The sequence below is a fragment of the Propithecus coquereli genome, unplaced genomic scaffold, assembly GCF_000956105.1.
Source record: "Propithecus coquereli isolate 6110/MARCELLA unplaced genomic scaffold, Pcoq_1.0 Scaffold404, whole genome shotgun sequence".
Classification (NCBI taxonomy): Eukaryota; Metazoa; Chordata; class Mammalia; order Primates; family Indriidae; genus Propithecus; species Propithecus coquereli.
Window position 1 is genome coordinate 664,194 of NW_012149775.1, and position 15,666 is coordinate 679,859.

The 15,666-nt window shown below is 43.4% G+C and overlaps 2 protein-coding genes across 2 annotated transcripts in view; one reads left to right on the top strand and one right to left on the bottom strand.

The window, feature by feature from the left end:
• MRPS18B (mitochondrial ribosomal protein S18B) overlaps positions 1 to 3,369 on the bottom strand; it is a 6,428-nt gene extending 3,059 nt beyond the window's left edge. The window contains exons 1-4 of the mRNA XM_012652902.1: positions 3,251 to 3,369; positions 1,675 to 1,783; positions 1,469 to 1,566; positions 1,282 to 1,353 (exon numbers count right to left, since the gene is read on the bottom strand). Of these exons, the coding sequence (XP_012508356.1) occupies positions 1,282 to 1,353; positions 1,469 to 1,566; positions 1,675 to 1,783; positions 3,251 to 3,328 (357 nt within the window). The 5' untranslated portion in view covers positions 3,329 to 3,369. The remainder of the gene's footprint in view (positions 1 to 1,281; positions 1,354 to 1,468; positions 1,567 to 1,674; positions 1,784 to 3,250) is intronic.
• Positions 3,355 to 15,666, top strand: part of PPP1R10 (protein phosphatase 1, regulatory subunit 10) — a 17,777-nt gene continuing 5,465 nt past the window's right edge. Inside the window, exons 1-10 of the mRNA XM_012652912.1 lie at positions 3,355 to 3,397; positions 4,190 to 4,707; positions 10,897 to 11,014; positions 11,696 to 11,782; positions 11,947 to 12,082; positions 12,505 to 12,556; positions 14,369 to 14,446; positions 14,798 to 14,971; positions 15,180 to 15,285; positions 15,384 to 15,496. Coding sequence (XP_012508366.1) covers positions 10,908 to 11,014; positions 11,696 to 11,782; positions 11,947 to 12,082; positions 12,505 to 12,556; positions 14,369 to 14,446; positions 14,798 to 14,971; positions 15,180 to 15,285; positions 15,384 to 15,496 — 853 coding nt within the window. The 5' untranslated portion in view covers positions 3,355 to 3,397; positions 4,190 to 4,707; positions 10,897 to 10,907. The remainder of the gene's footprint in view (positions 3,398 to 4,189; positions 4,708 to 10,896; positions 11,015 to 11,695; positions 11,783 to 11,946; positions 12,083 to 12,504; positions 12,557 to 14,368; positions 14,447 to 14,797; positions 14,972 to 15,179; positions 15,286 to 15,383; positions 15,497 to 15,666) is intronic.

The following is a 15,666-nucleotide window of genomic DNA, read 5'->3' on the forward strand; positions in this document are numbered from 1 at the left end:
CAGATGCTACCCCTTCTTCAAGTTCCAGCAAACTTTTCTCCTTTCCTGGCCTTTCAACCATTTCACAGGCACATCCCATATTCTGTCACTGTGATGCACAATGACAGCTCTTTTGCAGGGTTATATTCTAAAGTCAGCAGTAAGGCAAACGACTGGGGATGGTCATTGGTAATCCCAGAAAATGACATCGCAGTGTGCATGTATAAATGATTAATGAATACGACAGCAATGATGAACATAATGTATATGTTGACTAAGAACAATTTTACATTTTAATTACATAGAATGACTCTCAGCCAGCAAACTCATCACAGGAAATGAGACCCTTGAGGAAAAAGCAGGTATATTTGTGGAGTCGAATGGTAGGCAGAAACACCTGCACTACTCAATGTATAATCTTTCTCTCCCCCTTGTTTATATAATTGGTTATAACCTCTTTTTGTAAGTAATTGTATATAGTTGAAATGGGGAAGTGATCTATGGGACTCCCCTATAACCTGTGTCAGAAGGGTCTGTAGAGCAGTCAGACAGCCCCATCTGCTGATACTCAAATGCCCTCCCACTTCCCTGATGACCAGCCAGCAATATAGCTTTTGTGTGTGTGTGTGTGTGGGAGACAGCCTTTGAAATCTAAAGCCATACAGCTTCTGGTCTAATACCTTTACTGCAAGCTCAGAATACTTTCCTAGTATCATTGTTATTATATAATGTTTTCGAATTCTGTCCTGAGCAAGTCCTGTCCTTCTCACAATGTTGAAGGCTTTTTGGAAAAAAAAAAAAATACAGTCTACTATTAAGAAGCATTTGGAGTGCAGAAGAAAAAAAAAAGGAAAAATAACAGAAAAAAATAGTAATTAGACTCTACCTTGGTGCATATACCTCAACTCCAACCCCAGGTTCCAGCATGCCACTGAACATCAATATGACAATAAAATAAAGAAAACCTCAGGGAAAAAGTTGGCCTATATACTTGCTAATAACTGTGATAGCTACGTAAATGAACCTTTGGGTATTGCTCTCTTATTAGAAATAGGCATTTCTCTTACATAGCAATTTACACTGTAAATTTCAGAGGCATGGAATAAAGCTTTTTAGTACAATCCACAGTGGACATGGAAAGGCTGGAGGGAAGGATGTTTTTATAATGCCAAAAATAGTTACTGCGAAATGGACTGTAAGGGCTCTGGGATATGAAGTGCGGGGTGCCTACAGTAATCTCTTCAGCACTGCAAAGGCGCTCCAAATCCTTATTCTCCTATCCTAAAGAGAAAAGATTCTCCTTACCCTAAAGTCAACATGCAATTTATGATCCCGGCAGATGGGGCAGGGATTCCCAGCAACTTTATTCCCACGCTGTGGAGAGAAAAAAACAGCAGTTACAGATGTTCAAAGCCGTGTCAGAAAAAGTTCAGTGGTACTGCTGCTGTGGCCTCCACCCGCACTCCACATCCCGCCCTCATAAACTCACAATACACATCTTTCGAGTGCGCTGTGGCTGTATGCCGCCCTTGTGGTTGCGGCGGTAGTCGGCCCAGACAGGGCGGGAACCATAGCGGCTCCGGTATTCTGCAATGAAAAACCTCACAAGGTTACTCCTGGGTGGAAGTATAGGGGGTAGCTCTGTCCACTTACCTCAAACCCTACATGACCTTCCCCTTCCCCATTTAGAGTTACCTTCTGATTCCAGGTATTTCCAGGGTTCATCTGCATAAGGGGAAATGGGAACTGGGGGCAAAGAATCTTTCTCAGCTGGGGCTTCAGTGCAGAGACTCCGAAGGGGAACCTATAAGGAAGGGAAAACAATGAAAGAATGAGTTCAAGAAAAGGACTCAATTCTTTTTTTTTTCTTTTCTGAGACAGAGTCTCACTCTCTTGCCTGGGCTAGAGTGCCGTGGCGTCAGCCTAGCTCACAGCAACCTCAAACTCCTGGGCTCAAGCGATCCTCCTGCCTCAGCCTCCCAAGTAGCTGGGACTACAGGCATGCGCCACCATGCCCGGCTAATTTTTTCTATTTTTAGTTGTTTGGCTAATTTCTTTCTACTTATAGTAGAGACAGGGTCGCTCTTGCTCAGGCTGGTCTCGAACTCCTGAGCTCAAGCAATCCTCCTGCCTCGGCCTCCCAGAGTGCTAGGATTACAGGTGTGAGCCACTGCACCCGGCCTCAATTCTTTTGCTTATCACAATTTGCACAGAGGGAGAATGTATGCCCGTTGTGTTAATGGAATATAACAGGAATATATACAAAGTATTTCTGTTGGGGTTAAATCGATGTAAATCAACAACCACTCTCTCTATTTCCAACTGGATTCTGAAAGAGAAGCTAATGTTACAGGATAACTAGGCTAGATGACTGGGAAGCAATTTTATTTGAGAAGACAATTAAAAAACCTGGTACATGGAAGGAATTTGTGCTTTCTGGATATGAACTGAGTCTGGTGGAAGGAGAAAGGAAAGGGAGGATGTCTAGCTTCTGGGACGTTAAGATGTGTGGTGGGAGGGAATGCATAGAGTGAGTATCCAAATCAATCCAATCCCCAGTCACTAAGTTGCCCGGTTTTATAAAAAGCTAAAGGTCATCATTCCACAAGGCAAAACAAAACTTGAGTCCTAACGCTAGCTTTAAAGTCACCAGAGCTGTTATTAACTCTGCGGCGACCTGTTACCACTCTTCAGTCCCACTTTAGGGAGTGGCAGCTGGGCAAGCCTTCCTATCTCGCCCTGTCCCACCAAGAACCTCCAGTGGTAAGTACTCGAGGCTAGAGGGTAACCTCAATCTGAAGGACTGAGTTAAGCTCTCGTAACTCCAGTAAGAAAGTGATTTAGTAAGGTAAAGAGAGCTGAGAAACTGGTTCCCAGGTCGTGAGAATGCATCCTGATTTTACTGGGAGATGGCAGGGCTATTAGAAATTAGGGTTTCTCAAACCAAGGACACCCCAGATTTAGACACCACCTACATAGTTAAGAGCGGGATGTGTATGACCAAGGAGTCAATTCCATCACGTAGCTAATTTGCTGAGATGGTAATCTGTGAAAAGGATGACACCTAACCCTGGTTCTTAGCTCTCAGCAAAGAATTAGAAAATGCGCACAGTATGGGGTGGGGAGGTGTTCAGGAAGTAAAGTGTTGCCCAGACAGCCAAGACATAAGCACCTGGGAAGATCTCGGCTCCTGGACTACTGGCAGTGGGATGACGACCTAGGGAAGGTATAACTAACTTGGGGTTGTGCAGAATGTCCTTCAAGGAGTTACCTGAACTCCGTAGGCACTTCCGAAGGGCGAAAGGACAGGAAGCCGCCTGAGCAGAGTGTTTACCGCGCAGGCCGCCATCTTGAGACGTGCACCCAGCGCAGGAATGGCCGGAAAGGTGACTGCGCATGCTCCATGAAATTGACTAAGGTAGGGCCGAGGACAAGCCTGCAGTGCGGGAGGCGGCCCCGCGTTTGCGTCAGGACGGAAGCATGGGAGGGGGGCCGTGGGTAGAAGCTAATTTTAACTGCGTCACAATCAAGTTAGGCCTCAAAATTGCGTTTTTCCTGGACCAGTCGCTACGACTCTTAGATCCCATATTTAGAGCTTGCCTTTTACTCAATTTTGAAGGCGATTTTGACCGGGATCCATCCAGTGCGCATGCGCTGGCACTTTTCTACCAACCCGGGGTGAGAACCGTTCTCGAGGGCGGAAGTGGTGGAAGCAGAGAAAAAGGAGGTGCCAGGCTTTCTGGTCACGCGCTCACGACGCGGCGGGGCAGGAAGGAGGCGGAAGTGGGAGCCGGAGGAAGGGACCGAGCGAAGGCGAAAGATTGGTAGCCAATCAGCTGCCGAATTGTCTTTCGGGTTGACCAATGAGCTCACGCCTCGCGCACAACGTCTCGCGACAGGGGCGTTTCACTAGCACGTTTGGGCGCGTTGGGCGGCGTCCGAGTATAAAAGACTCCACCCGAGCCGGCAGCCGCCATTCTGGGGTTCGTTTAGAGGTAAGTTTGGGGATGTTGTCGTGTAAAGGGCAAAACTTTGCGGAGAGCGTTGGACCGGGAAGCGTTAGACGGGTGGGTTCGGTTGAGAGCCTCGGCTTGTATAAAGCGGCTGTGACATGGAGTTGTGTTTAGGGACAACAAAAGTGGTATTTCTGGGTGTTTTAAAGCAGCCTGTACTGATTACATCTTTCTCCCTTGTGTTCCTTTTATCCCAGGTTTGAATTTTCTCGGAGAAAGACAGGCCGGCCACGAGGAAAACAGAAACAAGCCGCAGCAACATCTAAGCCCTTGAAAGGATCCTGAGAGGGGGGAAAGGGAAATCAGCAGCCACCAGCCCAACCACTTGTGTCTTCTGCCCCTTCCCACCTGTCTTGCCCACCCCACCAGCCCACGCTGCTTGGGACTTGAAATCTGTGGCCGAAGGACCGTCACCACATAACTTCAAAAATAATCAACCACCCTCCCTTCCCAAACCCACGCAAATTCACTTATCCAGCGTTTACTTTTTTTAATCCACTCAGAATTTTTTTTCTTCGACCCCCCTCCCTAAATGGAGTTGGGTGGGGGGGGTAATGAATACTGAGTTGGCCTTTATTTTTTAAGAGACTTTTTGATCCAATGAGGCCCCCCAAATAATTGAATTTTGGGTCCTGGTTGGTTGTTTTTTTTTCCTCCAAAATTTTACCCCCTCCCCCCTGAGCCCGAGGTGCTGACGTCGCAAAAATATTGGATAGTAAGTGTCGAATTTTCAAAAACCAGCCTTGCAACAAGAAATCAACGTTTCCCGTTGTGAAACCAAAAGTAGTGAGAGGAAGAAATGAGACCATAGAACAAATATAGAACTGGAGAAGGACCGATCCGGTCACTTAAATCTCCATTAAAAAGGGCCTATGGGTCTAAACAGTCTTGTTCTCTCTCCCCTACCACCTGTCCCTGTCCTGCTGAGCAGGCAAGGAGAGGGTGGAGGGAGGGCCAGCAAATGAGGATTTTGACGGTTAACCCTTGGTAATCCAGACAATTTCCAGACTGCCAAAGCCATAAGTGTTTGCTTTTTATAAGGAGGAACGGTTGCCTTCCTCTGATTAGCAGCAGTCTTCAAAAGGGTTAATGAGCTCACATACAAAAGATGGTGGATCTTGTGGCCCAGAAGTCCCACTTCTTTGTGTGTGAGACAAGCAGGGCGCCTTTCAATTTGCTAGATAAATAAGCAATCTGTACATAAAGATTGCAGGGTAAGGAGATGGGCAGAGAGAAATGGTAGCTGGCTATGACTTTTTAAATGATTGTTAAATACTCTCAATTTTAATGTAATTTGCTTGGGGTATATTTGTGTGTTAAAATAGGTGGCAATCTAGGAATAAAGATTGCAAGACACTTAATTTAGGGCAAAATATAATCTTAGGATCAGTACATACAAAATAGTTGCGGAGGTAAAGAATGTCTTGTAATTGTTGCAGATTGCATAGGTTATTTAAAAGCAAAAAAGTGATTAACATTTTAACTTGATATTTTTGGGTGGGGGATACAGTTAAATAGAGGTGGGAAAGGTTGGGAAATGTGGAATTCAGGAGTATAATTTTTAAAAGCCATTTAGTGCAATTGAATGCTAGCTTTCTAAAAGATTTGTGTCGTTAAAAGGAATTTTTTTCTTCCCTGCTTCAATATGGCGACGTTCCTTGTCCTTTTGTCTTCCAAGCGGCGTTGCAGGTTGTGTCTTGACCCATTTTTCTCCTGTCCTCCCACCTCAACCCTATTTGTTGAGAGGGGTCCAAGTCCTCCCCCTTTTCCTCTGTAGGGAGAACGGGGGTGGTCGATGGTAGCAGGTTGAACCTCAATTGCAAATTCAATTCTTCCCCTCAGAAAATTGTTCTTTTTAATATTTTAATTGCTTTAATTTTCTCTACGCTCTTAACTGATCAAAATTGATCAAAGATTATTCAGGATGGGGGGTTGGCTTTTGTTTTTTTGCTAAAAAGGTGTTTTATGATGTAGCCGAAGCTACCGGCAGAGCCGGGTGCCTTTTTAAAGTTTGAGTCCTCTTCTCCATTACAAAATGGCGTCCCTGCTTCTTTGTTGTTTTTCTTCCCCTTTTGCCATCCAGAGCTTAGGGCCGCCCTAGAAACTTGGTCAAGGGGGAGGAGCAGCATTGAAAGGTGATGTAATCAGCTTTCTTCCTCCACACTCCACCCTCTTGAAACTCCACCCCTGAGCAGATGCCTTCTGGATTCCCTGTGCTCCTTGCTGCTAGGGAGAAGAACAGGAGAAGACATTTTCCTTACTTTCTTTAGATACAATCTTTTAAAGCCTTTGTCTTGAAGGGATAAAAGTTTATAGGAATTAGGTATTGAGGCTGTCCATCTCCTTGGGTAGCTCTTGTTTTTATATTTAACAATCAGCCCGTTGCTTTTATTTTCCCTTCACTTCATCACAACTGCTTGGAAGTTTTCCCTACTTTGGTTGCCAGAGTTGAAAAAACGCAGTTCTCAACTATAAGACTGGGAGGCTTTTGGGGGAGTGTGTGTGTGTGAGCCTGTGTGTACATATATATGTGTGTAGGGGAAAATGGGTAAGACACAAGGGCTTACGCGAGTAACTTGGAGACAAATGGGGCCTAATGACACTGAAATGTGCCATTTTTGTTCAGGACCCAGTCCTTGGGCCTCCTGCATTTGATTGCTTTGTGGGGGAAGGTGGGTACTTTAGGACTTTCTTCTAAATCGCCCTTATTCCCACTTCTCGGTTTTGGGGTAAACTCTTTGTATTCAGTGCTGTATCACGTTCTCCACTTGCTTAGTTCCTGTACATTGGTACTAGGATGAAAAGTGAATCTTTAGGAAAGGAGGCGGCAGTTGTAAACTCAAGGCAGGGGGAATCAAGCTACGGTTTCTGGTAAGCAAAACCTTTCTGGTATTACATTTCACAACCTTCATTTCTTTTTTCCAAAGAGCCACCTATTTTGAATTTCTTTTTCCTTCCCTTCTAAAAGAAATTCCTTAAAAGCATTAATGAAAAAAATGTCCTCTTCATTTTTCAAGTCGTGGAGTGCTGTGGCAATTGGTGCATGTTCAAAAGCCATGCCCTATCTGAGGGTGGTATTGGGTATCCGGTTCTTATCTTTCTTCCCCCAGCTTTTTCAAAGTCAAATCTTTATTGGACTTTACATATACTTTTTATTTTTTTAAAAGCCCTGCGTTGAAGTATGGAGATTATAGGCAGAATTGGAAAGCCATTTTGTACAATTGTCCTGTGGTAATTTGGGTGAGACTTAGGGCTAATTTTCTACTGGCTGTGCATTCTCAATACTTAACAGATTGGATGGGAGGGACTCTTCCACATGTCTATTGACCACAAGTTCTTTGGTTTTGTTTTTTTTTTTTTTTTTTAATCTTTTAAGCTGTTTGCCATGTGCCTCTACAGCATACCTTCCTTGGGAGCTGAACATTCTACCCTCTGGAGTTCCCGATCTCTAGTGAGCAGGGATTAATAAAGAAGATCTTCCTTAACATGGGAGATGGGAAACAAGGCCTTACTAGGGAAACCAAATCCATCCAGAGAAGCTCAGAGAACCTGATCTTTGTAATTTGCGGCCAGAGTTCTATTCTGGGATCTTTTCCTATGGGTGGGGATGGTGTGAGATTTTGTGTCCTTATTGAAAGGCAAATCAGCTTTTGGGAGGTGATGTACCAGGCTTTCAAAATGACTTTGAGTGGTAGGGGCTTACTACTTAGAAGAATGATAATGACCTTATGATTCACCTGAGAGACATAATTCAGTCCACTATTGAGTCCTACTAGGGAATGCCCAAACACTGAGGAAAGGAAGGGGAATGTAAGATGTTAGGTATAAAGCAGAAATTGCCAGAAATTCTAAGGCCTCTAAGGTAAACTTGGAACGCCTTTCTCCTTTTGTCAGAAAATAGTTGCAATCATTTTCTTTTTAAAAGGGCTCTGGCTTATTAGAATTTTTGTCCTGAACCAATTTGATCCTGTTTCATTGATGATGGATATGGAATAACTAGGCATGCTGGGTATTTTTTCACCCTGTTTAATTGAATAACAAGTAAAATTCACTTTGGAGGCAGGAGTCAGTGTCCTTTGCAGACTTTCAATTTTATCTCTGGTAAGAACAGTAGAAAATTCCCCAGTGCCTTGTGCCAGGAGTGCATGGCTCTGCTCAACATCCTCCATAAGGAAAGCATAGTTTAGGACAAGGTGGAGGTAGGCCAGAGGGCTGCTTTCCCCCAACCCCCACTTTCTGTATGTTCTGCCTTCAGGGAAATTAACAGCTCATTAAAAGAAAACAATCTGGATTATTTGTGCTTCCAGGAGGCTTACTCAAGCTTTCATTCCAGGCTCCAGATCGTGAGTGGGTAATGTTGTGACACTTGGTCACTGCCCCTCTCTTCTCTGGTCAACTCAATTGCCTTGTCCACTGTAGGTCTGTGCCAGGAATGTTAAGCTCTTCATTCCTTTCCACCTGAGTGCCTTGGAACTTCTTTCTTTCGAAGTGTACTGGTTTCAAAGTAAGGAAACTAGGTTGTAAGACACTTTGGGTCCTCAATTTTAAATGAGTAAAAAACTAATCTGCCTGGAGGAAAGCCATCATGAGGAAATCCACTTATATTTTATCACATGATTGGTGCTCATGAGACAAAATTACAATTACAGTTCCAAAATTTAGTAGTGGAAAGTGGATATTTAACATTTCTTTTGCTTTGTCTCCTAGCTTCCCCTGACTATTGTTTTATTCTTGTTTATACAAATGGGAATTAAAAAGTCCCTGGGTTCCATTCCCAGCAGAGGGTACTGGACAGAATTTAGCTTTGTGCTCATTGGTCCATTTTTCTAAGCCTGGTTATTCTCTTACTTGTCTCCTGTTCTCTTAGTGAAGGAACATTTGAGCTCAGGTGATAGTTTTTTGAGTTTCTGAAAGAAGTAGGGGTAGCAAGCCTATTGGCTTAGCTTGTAATCGGATATGCAAAAGGGAGTTCTCCAACGTTATATATATTCAGTTCTGGATTTGAATCAGCTGTGTTAGGGGGACAGGTTTGAAGGGATGTTTAACTCAAGGCTTTTTGTCAAATTGCATATATTTTCCTTTGGTATCTAGTAGATGTGTGTGTCTGTGTGTATATATGTAGATAATTTTTTAGATTTCTTAAGCTCTTGTTACTTACGATATGTATTTGGACCCATTCATTGCTTTTCCAGTCTCCAGCACGTGGGAAATCTGTTTTATTTATCCCTTTAACGTATCTAAATGTATCACTTTATAGTGTCCCACTACATGGGAAGGGTTCCTTTATCCCTGTGTGTGTCTCTGTGTGTAAGAATCACCACACTTTGGATTTGGCCCACGGACTTCTAATCTGTTCCTGTATTCTGCTTGAATGTTTTTTCTTCTGACCTCAGATTACTTGTCCTCGTGGAGGTTCCAGGGCAGCAGCAACGGCACGGTTGACCTAGATTTGCTCACTTCTCAGCATTTCTTGCCTCATCTCTCCCTGTGTTCAGCCCACAGGTTGTGATGTCTAGAACCAAGATTGTGCTGCGGCTCCTTTCATCTGCTTCTGCCTGCCTAGATTGTTGGGACCTACAAATTTAGAAATTCATTGATCCTTTTGTTGGGAGGACTAAAACATTGAGATTGTTATGTTTGTGTTTCTAATTTGCATTATAAGAAACCTGTTTTCTGCCCAAAATACAGTCATCTTTGTAAAATACTAGTTTTTCCACCCTTCTGCTGGGATTGTGTCTGTTGTCTGTGCACTAGATGTAGGACTCAGGAGGCTGTTTTTGCCTCACCTCCTTTCTACTCCTGCTAGCCGTGTTTCCCAAGTGCAGACTTGCCAAGGTGGCTTGCTTTTTTGATTCTCAGAAGCCAGTGTTCAGAGGCAGTGTGGATAAAAGTCCCAGTCAGAACCATATTGATCCTAAATTACCTCTCTAGAACTTTCGTTCTGGCCTAGAAATTGCTGTACACTTCTTTTTCCCTTCCGTAAAAGGGAGTTTAGCTTTTAATTGACTCCTTTTCCAAGCTGGTCTAAAGTAGCTGCTTAAAATTTAATGGAATTTTCCCAGCTTCTAGCTTTATTTGTTCTGTTTTTGTTGGTTCCATGGTTTTTAGTTTCTGGCTTTTCTTGGGATCTTAGACAGTGTCATTTTTTGAAGGGAGTAGGGGGTCAGATTTTCATCTTTGCTTTTGAAACCACAAACCAAGGTTTCCTTTAGCTTTGCAGCAATAAAAACTTGTGTGGTGTTTGATTCATGAGTGACACTCTGTTCAAGATTTAGGAGGATCTGCTTGATTTCCTTTGCATCCATTCGCCTCCATTTCTGGGAGCTACCCACTCCTCCCCAGATCCTTTAGGGGAAGGGGTTCTGTTTTCAGGTTTTGTTTTCTTTTATCCTATACAATTTCAGCTGATACATATCCTGCCACTTCTGGTGATTATGACTCTTTGTGGACTGAGATACAAAGGGCTCAACCTCTTTCAATACGGTTAGCCCAAGATTTGCCCACTTCTTATCCACTTGCAGGCTTATCTTCAAGCCAAATTTATCAGCAACTAGGAAGCAAAAATGCCTTGAAGAGTTGAGCTTGTCATGGGAACTTGGAATCTCAGCTCTCATACAATCTAGTGGCATTCAACTTTCCTAGAAAGGATGTAGCTGGGAGGGAGGGACGGGTGTGCTGTCCCAGTCCTCCAGTCTGATTGTCTTCCCATTCAGTCATGTATTCACCCTTGCCAGGGCTACTTTCTTAGTACTGACAATAGTCTGTGTTGATTTTTCTGATCTGGAAAATGGTGTAGTTGTATAATTAGTCACTGTATTTTATCAAATACAGGGATGGGTATACTAGGACTGTCCTTGCCACCCATTCATTCTGTGGGTTTGTTTGTTTTGTCCTCTCATCTTAGAAACCACAGTCATGGGTTCGGGTCCCATAGACCCCAAAGAGCTTCTTAAAGGCCTGGATAGCTTCCTTAACCGAGATGGGGAAGTCAAGAGTGTAGATGGGATTTCCAAGATCTTCAGGTGAGTCTGTACTCTCCTTTGCATTTATTGTGAGTAGAGGATATTGTGTTGTAATAAGGCTGCAGTAGAGGCAGACAGGAATGATCCTGGGGAGGAAACAGAGAGTCAGTAGAATAGGATTCGAATCCAGTAATTTTAGGATAAGCAAAAGGAAAAGATGACCCCTTGCTTGCAGGCCATAATGGAGGCTAGAGATTTGGACATCCACAGTCCCAAGAGAGTCACACTTTGGAATGAGAGCAGGGGAGCCTGGTGACAGAATTTTGGTTCTGTTTTAGTTCTTGTCCTGCTTACCCAAAATGTTATTTTCCTTCAGGAATCCTCAACTTTTCCAGGGAAAAGCAAATCACTAAGCCAATCTTAAACAGACTACTAAGGAATAGTTGTTGATGGCTAGCTGCTTCACCTGTAGGTAGACTGAAATGTATCCTGTGTGTTAGTGAAACAGTGATGCTCCCCTCCCCAGATCAGAGACTTAGTATCTCCTTAGTTGTCTTCTGTTCTCCCATGGGTTTTCATGTCACTCTGGATCCTTCCCATCCTAGAGGCATGTGTGACTCCCGTACTCTGGAGCAAAGTCCCAAGTCATCAGGGATCTAGACATTCCACAGATTAGAGGTGCTTTTGCTAAAAGATAAGACTCTGGCTGATCCATTTCTAACCCTGACTCATTTCCTACAGTCTGATGAAGGAAGCACGAAAGATGGTGAGTCGATGCACTTACTTGAACATTCTCCTGCAGACCCGTTCACCAGAAATACTGGTCAAGTAAGTGGGGGGTCTCGGTGGTTGGAATGGGGAGATGTAGTTAGAAGATGGGGGAGGGGAGGGGAGGGATGGGTTCCTGGGTTCTTAATGGGGGACTAGGAGTATGGGATGTGGTACTTTCAAAACCCAGGAAGGGCATTACAGATTTGCCTGCCTGCCTGTAGGTTTATTGACGTTGGTGGTTACAAACTTCTTAACAATTGGCTGACATATTCAAAGACAACCAACAACATTCCCCTCCTCCAGCAAATTCTGCTGACCCTGCAGCACCTACCGCTCACTGTGGACCATCTCAAGCAGGTACTATCAGTCTTTACAACCCTGATTCTTCCTTTTTGGATTAACCTAAAAAATTTTCACTGACTCCATTGTGGCTGCAGTCTTGGGCCTGTGAGGTAGAATGGTTTAAAAAAAAAAAAGAAATTTGAAATCCAGAAGACTTGGTTTGAACTTATTTCCTTTAGTTAGGTTTGTGGCTTGGGGCACTTCATATATCTGAGCCTCAGTTTTTTCATCTATATAATGGGAATAATTAATTGTACCTACCTAACTGGGTTATTCTAAGGATTAAGTAAGACTGTGTCTACAAAGTTTTTGTGAAAGGTTAACTGTTAGTCTCTGGGACTATTAAGAGATTAGGAGGGAGTTTGTGGGGTGGTTAGCTCCGAGTGGGCTTAATCACCTCCTGACATTGACCTTTCTGCTGCTCCCATCTCTCGTAGAACAACACAGCCAAACTGGTGAAGCAACTGAGCAAGTCCGGTGAGGATGAAGGTAGGGTTGTCAGTCCTTCCTCTCTGTCACGGGCTTCTCTCCATTCTTTCCACTGAATTACCTTTATTTCTCTCCCATCCTTGGATCGTCCCTTCAGTCTTTTCTTCCTGTTTCCACTTCACCTTGCTTTTCTTTTTCTTTTAAATATTTAGTTCCTCTAACTTGTCCCCTGTTCCCTGTTCTCAGTTCCAAATGGTGTTAAAGTAATGTCCCATACTTTAACCAGAAGCTGATTCTTAAATCACTTGGTATAAAAGGAATACACTTAAATTCTTTGGGGGACATAGTTATCATCCTAGAGTGTCTTGTCGTCATTTACTTCTGTTTTTCTAAATCAATACAGCATATTCTGGGACCTTTAATATCTGTTTTCCTAACAATAGATTTAGTAGTTCCGTCAATAAACATATTCCTGTAGGCCATGCACAAAATCCTGGCTCTTGGAGCATATTATAACTTTGATAGCAACAGAGTCTTTCCTTTTCCAAGACAAAGAGTTTTGGAACTGGTAAGGACCATACAGGACAAAGCCTGGCTCCTTTATAGATTCTTTCCTTTATCTCTACCCAAGGCATAAGCCAGGAGCACGGGACTCTAGTTTCTCACCAAGTGAGCAGTGTTCTATCGGAGCTGATAAAGATACAGGATTGCTCTTGTCTAAAAGGAATTGTTTGCTAGGTTCTTTGGTGAAAGGCTTTGGTCCGCTTGTTGAGGGAGCATGTAAGCTTGGATAGCCGTCTGAGGTTCTTTAGCTATAGGAGAAATCACTGGAAACACCTCTCCATGATAAAGGATCCCAATTTTATCTTAACTCATAGGATTGTTTTAGTGAAAAAAAATCCTCTAGCTTTTCATCCTTTTAATCGTATTCTCAGTTTTTTGGTCCTTTTAGATCTGAGCATTTTACTATTTTTGTGATCTCTCAGAGTATCTTTAGTAATCATTTGTAGTACAGCATATAGCAGGGGATCTCATGAAATCATTGCCCATGTTTTATTTCTTTACTATTGGGTATGTTGTTCCCTACTTCCAACTGGCTTGATTGTGCTGCCCTCTTTGGATATGGATTTAATTGCTTTAATTCCTTTAGATATTGAAATTTATATATTTATAAATATATATATATTTTTTTATATTCCTAACTATAGTTAATTCTCATTGGACCATAGTATCAGTTGCTCCCAAAAGGTTTTAGGATATTCCTGCGTTGGGGATGCATTGAGGTTCATGTTATCTTAGGTGCAGAAATTGCCAATTGTGTGACTATTTTGAAAAGTTAAGTTTTAATGTTCTATGACAATCTTATTATTGAATGATTAGTTAGTTATTAAGTGAGTCTATAAGTGGAAATGTTGACGAGGAGAGACGTGTCATAGATAAGAGGTCATTTGCCAAGTACAAAATGAAAGGGCTACAAAGGTATTTTTTTCATGTATTTAGAAACAAATTCTATTCTCGTTTTCGTGTCTGTAAAGGGAGTTTAAAAATCTTCAGGCTGTTGTAATAATTGCATGAATTATATATAAATCCACGTACCTTGTAATAAATGTTAGTCTGTCTGCTCCCTAATGTGATGGCAGCGGAGTTGCAAATTACCTGAGTAGAAGACAACTCTTCTATTCGTTGTTCCAATTTTTTAACAGTTTGGTTTTTAAGATAGGTTTTTAAGCCTATCTCATGTTCCTAAAACTCTGGGTTATTTTTTTTATTGCACTGATTTTTACAGTATTTCTTCAAACCTCCCATTGTCTGTTATGTGAAGCATGATATTTTAAACTTATTTAAAGGTTTACCCTTTTTCCCCACCTACAGAGCTCCGGAAATTGGCCTCAGTCCTGGTTAGCGACTGGATGGCTGTCATCCGCTCCCAGAGCAGTACCCAGCCTGCTGGTAAGCTCCTTAGTCCTTCATCCCTTGTATTTCTTTCTTTCCTGCTGGGCTGTGGCCTTCAGGTGCTCCTAGTCTCCTTCACCTCTGGCAGTCTTCCATTTTAAATAAAATCCATCCTTCCTTCCTTCCTTGCCTTCCTTCCTTTCTTTTTCTTGCCTTCTTTCTTTCTCTCTTCTTTCTTTCTTATTTATTTATTTAAGAGACAGGGTCTCCCCCGCTGTTGCTCAGGCTGGTCTTGAACTCCCGACCTCAAGCAATCCTCCCGCCTCAGCCTCCCAGAGTGCTGGGATTGCAGGTGTGAGCCACCGCGCCCGGCCAAAATCCTTTTTCTGCTTTGTTTTTCCACAACAGAGAAAGATAAGAAGAAACGTAAAGAAGAGGGAAAGAGTCGAACCACCCCTCCAGAGCGACCTTTGACTGAAGTAAAGGCTGAGACCCGGTCTGAGGAGGCCCCAGAGAAGAAAAAGGAGAAGCCCAAGTCTCTTCGAACCACAGCACCCAGTCACGCCAAGTTCCGTTCCACTGGTAAGGCTGTGGGCTGGCCTCGGGAGAGTCAGTAGCCACATGCACACCCAGAGCCTTATGGTGGCATAGTTTGATGTGTGATATGTTAAAGCTGTGGAAGAAGCTTTGGGTGGGTTATACAAGGAATGTTTGTGGGTGGGAACGGGGAGGGAAATTCGAGGGGGTGAGAGTATGAGTTCACCTGCCCACACCATGTCTCGTTCCTCAGGACTAGAGCTGGAGACACCATCTTTGGTGCCCGTGAAGAAGAATGCCAGCACAGTGGTGGTTTCTGACAAGTACAACCTCAAACCTATTCCCCTCAAGCGTCAGAGGTAGGGACCACAGTCCAGGTTTCTGAGTGGGGTACTTCTGTGGACATGAGGGAGAAAGGGGTGAGTCAGAGATACTGTTAACAGTTCCTCTCTCACAGCTCTGCAGCTGCTCCAGGGGATGCTGCACTCCCTGCAGAGAAGAAATACAAGCCACTCAACACAACACCCAACGCCACCAAAGAAATCAAAGTGAAGATCATCCCGCCACAGCGTGAGTCTAAAGTGGGGGAACCTGCTTTTTTTTTTTTGAGACAGAGTCTTGCTCTGTTGCCCAGGCTAGAGTGCAGTGGTGTCAGCCTAGCTCACAGCAACCTCAGACTCCTGGGCTCAAGCAATCCTTCTGCCTCAGCCTCCCAAGTAGCTGGGACTACAGGCATGCAC